General features: G+C 54.9%; 1 protein-coding gene across 1 annotated transcript in view; it reads right to left on the bottom strand.

Annotated features, from left to right (window-relative positions):
• Positions 1-4,924: 4,924 nt before the first annotated feature.
• The window catches only part of LOC106818894 (CUB and sushi domain-containing protein 1-like), a 7,326-nt gene continuing 5,174 nt past the window's right edge, over positions 4,925-7,076 (bottom strand). The window contains exons 6-9 of the mRNA XM_014823564.1: positions 6,921-6,930; positions 6,474-6,671; positions 5,768-5,947; positions 4,925-5,007 (exon numbers count right to left, since the gene is read on the bottom strand). Of these exons, the coding sequence (XP_014679050.1) occupies positions 4,925-5,007; positions 5,768-5,947; positions 6,474-6,671; positions 6,921-6,930 (471 nt within the window). The remainder of the gene's footprint in view (positions 5,008-5,767; positions 5,948-6,473; positions 6,672-6,920; positions 6,931-7,076) is intronic.

Raw genomic sequence — 7,076 nt, 5'->3', positions numbered from 1 at the left:
GCCTCCCGTCCCGTTCCCTCCGGTCCCTCCGCTACCGTCTCTAGCTCCCTCCCTCCGCCTTCCCTCCCTCCCAACCTCCGACAGCTTACTGACAGCAAGTCGGCCACGGTTGCCGCTGCCAGTCGCGTGAGCGTATTTAATTCTCCGCTCCTCCCTCGTCCTTCGCCTCTCCTCCCGCCGCCTCCCTCCCACCTGCCCCAACCTCCGACACTTACTGACACAAGTCGCGCACAGTTCCCTGCCTGGCGCCACTGTGTAGTAGTATTCTCCTCCTCCCTCCCACGCATTCCCCTCCCTCCCTCCCTCGTTCCTCCCTCCCTTACCTCTCCTCCTCTCCCTCCCCTCCTCCCCACCCCCCCCCTCCCGACACTACTGACACACGTCGGCACAGTTCTGCCACGGCGTAGTATGTATTTCCCTCCTCCCTCCCTCCCTCCCTCCCCTCCCTCCCTCCCTAGCGTCTCTAGCCTCCTTCCGCCCCCTCCCACCTCCCCACCTCCCGGACCAGCTTAAACTGACACAAGACGGCACGGTTCCCTGCACGCGTTAGTAGTATTCGCCGCCGCAGTTGCAATTCTTCACGCACTTCATGGTGGCGGCCACCCTATCCAGCGCTGTAGCCCGTCGCTCGCACGTGTTATGGTTGACCCTCGCTTCTGGTAGCGAAGTTTCCTCCTCCCTCCAGTCACCTCCCAGTTGCCGTTATCGATGTCCGGAGGAGCCGCGCCAGTTTTCCGCTGCCGAAGGTCAGGCGAACGGTCACGTTGAAAGTCACACACATGCCTTAAGGCTCGCATGCACGCCCGACGCTACGGACAAACACACACACACAACGCACGCACGCGCGGCACACACAGCACACACACACACCACACACACACACACACACACACATCACACACACCACACACACACACACACACACACACACACACACACACACACCCCCACATACACACACACACACACACACACACACACACACACACATAGCATTTTGCACGATTTCAGCCACAATTCTCTAGATAAAACACGATAATATAATAATAATAATAATAATATATACTAATAATAATTAATAATAATACTTAATAATACCCAGAAGCCACCCGCGCTATGCCGTGATCCACTTTCGCAAATAATAATATTAGCTAATTCGCTAATACTATTAATAACAAACATAATACAATAACAATTGTATAAAAGCTAGAAACCTGAGGATAAACGCACGAAGCAGTGTCCCCCCTTCCTCCTTCCCCCTCCCTTCCTTCCCCCTCCCCCTTCCTTCCCGCTCCCCCTTCCCATGCACTCACAGGCGCATTATGGGCACGCGTGACGGCGCCTCCCACTCTCCTCCGGTGACACTCTTGTCTTGCTCGTCGCTCCGTCCAGCTTGTAGCCGTCGTCGCCAGTGCGCTAGAAGACCTTGTCGTTAAAGTGGTAGCTGCCGGCCTACCGGCGCGCTCTCCCGTGACGTAGCCGTTAGTCCGGCGCCCCCGCCCCGGACGCCCGCCCGCGCCGGGTCCGCAAGCAGCGTCGCTGGTGATCGCGCCCGGAAAAAAACAAGTGTCAGTCGGATCGGCGCTCGATCCCGGTTAGTTAGATATATAATATATCACGATAGTTAGAGGTTATAATTAGTGTAATTATAATTAGTAGTAATTATAATTAGTGTAATATAATTAGTAGTAGTGAGTAGTACGAGGGGGAGGGGGATAAGGAAATGGGGATGGAGGGAGGAAGGGAGAGAATGTTGAAGGTTGGGAGGGATGGATGGGAGGAGGGAGAGAAGAAGGGAGGGAGAGCGAGAGAGAGCGAGAAAGAGAGCAAGAGAGAGAGAGGTAGAGATAGGAAGAAAAACAAGAGATAGGAGAGAGGAAAAAACAGAGGGAAGGAGAGAGTGGGAGAGAGAGAGAGCAGAATTAGAGAGGACAGAGAGAACGGAGGCAGAGAGAGTGAGAGAGGATAGAGAGAGAACGAGAGAGAGCAGAGAAGACAGAGAGGACGAGAGAGAGAGACGGGGAGGCGGGGACGAGAGAACGTGTGAGATGAGTAGAAGATTTTTTTCCGGAGAAAGAGGAGGAGATTGTTGATAGGAGTACGTAGTATTGTATATTTAGAGAGGCGAGGAGGTGAGAGAGAGCAAACGAAATGACGTGTGGAGTGAGATGGGGACTGGAAGTAGCCGATGGACGAGGAGAGAGGCCAGCGAGGGATGGCCCTCCGAAAAACCCATTGAACGCAGAGAGAGAACGCGAGGAGCGACAAGATGAGATTGAGAGAGAAGACGAGCGACATGAGAAGAGAGAGAGAGAGGGAGATCGCAGGGTCCAAAAGGAGAGGAGGAGAAGGTTCAGTGAGATGGAGAGAAAGACCTTCGTTCCTCATTCGGCCTCACTTCCTCCTTGGCCTCTTCTGAGAAAGGAGACTGAGAGAGAGGACGAGAAAAGAGATCACGAGTAGGGAGAGAGAGCAAAGAGAGAGAGATGGAGAGGAAAGAGGAGGAGAGAGGAGAGAGCGCAGCGAGATGGCTGGAGAAACCCATTGAAAACGGAGTAGAGAAGAGAGAGAGACGAATTGAGCAGAAAGAGAGAGAGAGAGAGAGATGAGAGAGAGCAGAGAGAGGGAGAGAGAGGCAGCGAGATGGCGAGAAAACCCATTGAAAACGGGGAGAGAGAGAGAGAGAGAGAGAGAGAGAGAAGCTGAAGGAGGTTAGGATGAAGGCTCGCTTTCAGCAAAACACACACACACTGACACTAGTAAAGTATCGCAGTTTAAACGCTCCCTACCGACGCAGGATTTGTTGAATCTGGTAGGTGTCGTCGTCACGAATCCCGTCTTCTCCCTCGGAACGCCCAGAAAATCCTCGGCTACCACTTTGAACCGCCGCCGTACCCGCAGACCATCGCTCCTTCTTACACTCGCACCAGAACACATACATGCCCTGATCGTCCGCCTCCTTCTTGCAGTTGTGATCGCATCCGTAGTTGTTCTCCGCGCACATATCGATCTCTGCATGTACAGTTTAGATACAATGTAATCAGAAGTGAATGATCATAAATCGATTATTATTCTTATCATTATATTATTATTATTATTATTATTATTCCTCTTTGATCCACTTCTCTCTCTCGTCTCTTCGTCACTTGCTCTACTTCAGCCGCATCGGGTGACAGATATAGGTGCGTAGTTGGCTGGGCGGACTGTAGTTGTCCTAGAGGCGGGTATTTGTCTGGGGTAGTTGCCCTAGGGGTAGTTGTCTGGGGGTAGTGTCCATAGGGGGTAGTTGTCCTAGGTAGTTTGTCTGGGGCGGGGAGTTGTCCTAGGGGGTAGTTGGTCTAGGGGGTATGTTGTCTGTGGGCCGGTAGTTGTCCTAGGGGCGTAGTTGTCATTAGGGCGGTAGTGAGAAAGAGAGGTGGTTGCCCAGGGGCCGTCCTGTTATACATGGCGAAACACGAACCCCTGTAAATGTCTGCACCATGATTCCCTCGATACCAAAACAGTTACGAATATGGCACTTGCAGATAATTCACCTGCAGACAGGGATAAAAACGCGACGCGGCATCACTGGCCTCCCTCTCGCGCACGCATCCGCAGACCGACGCACGGGACCCGAGGATGAGGGCCCGACCGACGACGCCCGACGACCGGACCGCCGCGCCGAGCCGCCCGATCGTCGGGCTGCGACGGACGAACGGCACGAGCGACCGTTATCACGACGCCGAGCGCGACCCGATCCGCCCTGAGCCGACGAGCCCGACGACCGCCCGACCGACCGGCCGCCGACGACTCCGGACCGACTCCGACCGAAGCCGCGACGACGAACCGGATCCCGACGCCCGACCGCCGCCCGATCCGCCGACGATCCGACGATACGACGAACGACCGCCGCGACCGCGACGACGACCAGAGCCGACGCCCGACGACCGACGACCGACGACCGGAGCCGACGACCGGACCGCCGACGACGACCGCCCCGACCGGACCGCCCGACGCCGCCGCCGACCCCGAAACCGAGTCGACCGGACCGACCGACCGCCGCCGACCGACCGAGCTCCGACCGACCGACTCGACCGGACGGTGAGCGGCCGCATCAGGGGACGCTCCGCGCCGACCGACCCGACGACCGCGCACTGACCCCGACGCCCGCCGAGCGACGGCAACGACCGACGACGACCAGCCGCGCCGACGACCGACCCCGAATCTCCGAGCCGAGCCGACGACGACGCCGGCGCCGACCGACGCCCGACTGGAGCCGACGACCGCCGACCGACGCCGCTGGGCCGCCGCCCGGGGTCCGACGAACTGACCGCCGCCCGCGCCGACCGGCCGCGCCCGCCGACGACGACCGACCGACCGATCGAGCCGACGCGACCGACCGGACCGAACCGACGACGGCATCGACCGCACCGACGCCGCCCGCCCGGCCCGACCGGACCGACCGATCCGAGCGGAGCCGACCGGCGCGACCGACGCACCGGCCGGAAGCGCCGGCGCAGAGCGCGGCCGAGCGCGCCGACCCCGAGGTCCGAGGCCGACCGAGGCCGGCACCGATCCGACGACCCGCGTCCGACTCGGACCGACGACGACGACCCGACGAGTCGCGAACGACGAACGCCCGACGCCCGACGGTCCTCGAGCGGAGGGTCGACCGCCCCCGAGCCGATTCCGTCCGAGCCGACGCGCGAACCACCGATCGCCGACCGACCGCCCGACCGCCCGACCGCCCGACCGACCGACCGACCGCCCGCCCGACCGACCGACCGACCGCCCGACCGACCGACCGCAGCCAGTGGTGCCCCCTGCGCGCATACAACACGTACGCTTGCATTTCGTCGAGTCATCTTTGTCCACCTCCCAGCCTTGCTCGCAGTCGCAGTGGAACCCGCCCGCGTAGGGGATACATATCTGCTCGCAGACGTTATCATCCGTGTCGCAGATGTTCGCAGCTGTAACGAGATATAGAGGGCGCCGCGTGAGCGGAGCGAGCCGCGACGATGGCGACACCTGGCAGCGAGATCATCTCGAAGTTCTACGCATGTGTGGAGATGTTTTTTTTAAAGCGCGGGTCGAGCACGTGAGAAAACACAAGAGCATCACGTTATTTGAGAGGCGGTGGGGAACGCAAGAGCATCACGTTATTAAAGAGATGGTGGGAAACACAAGAGCATCTCGTTATTAAAGAGATGGTGGGAAACACAAGAGCATCTCGTTATTAGACAGTTAACTGGTAACACAAGAACATCACGTGATGAGAAAGGTAGTGGGAAACACAAGAGCATCAGGTTATTAACGAGGTTGTAGAAAACACAAGAGCATCACGTTATTAAAAAGGTGGTGAAATTTATAAAAAAAGGTGGGAAACATAAGAGCATCACGCAATACGCTATGTAGTAGAAAACACAAAAGCATCCGGTTATTAGAGAGGCTGAGGGGGTCACCTGTGCAGCAAGGCTTGTCCGTCCATGTTCCGTCACACATGCAGCGGGTGAAGGCTGGACAGTCAGGGTCCGCCTCATAGAATGGGTTACACGTGTACGTCACCTGATAATAATAATAATAATAATAATAATAATAATAATAATATTAATAATAATAATGATAATAATAGATATATTCGGGGTCCGCGGCATAGGCTGCGCTACGTACACGTGTACGTCACCTGTAAACCACCAACTCAAACAGAACCAGGAGTGATTCTGAGTTCGACACGTGAAGGCAAGAATTATTTNGGGGTAACAAGAAGCACCGAGACGCGGACACTCACGAACGCAGTAACCCCACGGGTCGGTGTTCTCCCACGATCCATCTTCCATGCAGTAGGACGCAGCGACGCCCATCAGGTGATAGCCCGAGTCGCAGTAGAACCAGATGACGTCGCCGTAGTCGAACGATTCGCCGACGTAGCCGCCGTTCTCCGGAGCGGGAGGCACTGGGCAGCTGACGCCTGCAAACGCGTGGCCACCAGAGGGAGCACGGTTAGCTAGAGGGTCGGAGGTGGGGTCGGAGGTGGGGTGGGAGGTGGGAGGGGGGGGTTGTCGGCAATACGGTGTCGCCAGCAGCAAGAGTTTTAATAATGAAAAGGTAGTTACAGCCTAGATAAATATATATATATATATATGTATATGTGTGTGTGTATGTGCGCGTGTGTGTATGTGCGTGCGTGTGTGTGTGTGTGTGCATATAGTTAGGGTTAGGGAACGCAACGAATTAGGGTTAGTTTCACGCACAGAATAGCTGTATCAGTGTAACCCCTTCCCTCCCGCTATAGGGAAGGGGAAGTGAAGGAGGGCTACACCGGTAGAGCTACACGCACACAGTACGGCTTTCGCTAAATGAGTGTCTGATGATGAAGATAAAATAAATAATAAGAAAAAAGAAAAAAGAAAAAAATAAATAAAAGCAGACGAATCCATTCTACGACTCGTCATCGCGCAGCGAGATCAGCGCCCCCTGGCGTGTTTAGTACGCACGTTTGCAGGTAGGTGGCGTCTCCCACTGTCCGATGCCCACCTCGCCGCTGGCGACGCACGTGATGTTCAGCGTCGAGGTAGCGCCCTCTAGTGCGTAGCCCACGTTGCAGTGGTAGTAGGCCATGCAGCCGACGTGTGTACATTCGATGACGTAGGCGTAGCCACCATTGATGACCGGTGGCAGGTTGCAGCAGTCGGCTGTAGATAGACGGCATACACGAGTATTATGTATGTTATGATATGTAATAGATTTATATAATATAATGATAGATGGACACACGAGTATGATATATTATATGGTATATAATATATAACATAATAATATAGGGACACACGACTATACTATATAGTATGATATATAATAGATTTATATAATAGAATAGATATCATATGTAATGTAATAATAGATAGATGGCTACACGAGTTATTTATGTTGTTGTTTATGACATCGGGAGCGCTTCCACACAGACACGCATCAAGCCGTATCATACCGCCAATATATATATATATCAGGAGTAGATAAAGGGAATTAAATAATAAAATTTAAAGGTAATAAAAGGTAATTCCCTTTATCTACTCCTGATATATATATATATATATATA

Source organism: Priapulus caudatus, unplaced genomic scaffold (assembly GCF_000485595.1).
Source record: "Priapulus caudatus unplaced genomic scaffold, Priapulus_caudatus-5.0.1 Scaffold2619, whole genome shotgun sequence".
NCBI classification, from domain to species: Eukaryota; Metazoa; Priapulida; class Priapulimorpha; order Priapulimorphida; family Priapulidae; genus Priapulus; species Priapulus caudatus.
This window is presented reverse-complemented; position numbering and strand designations above follow the sequence as displayed.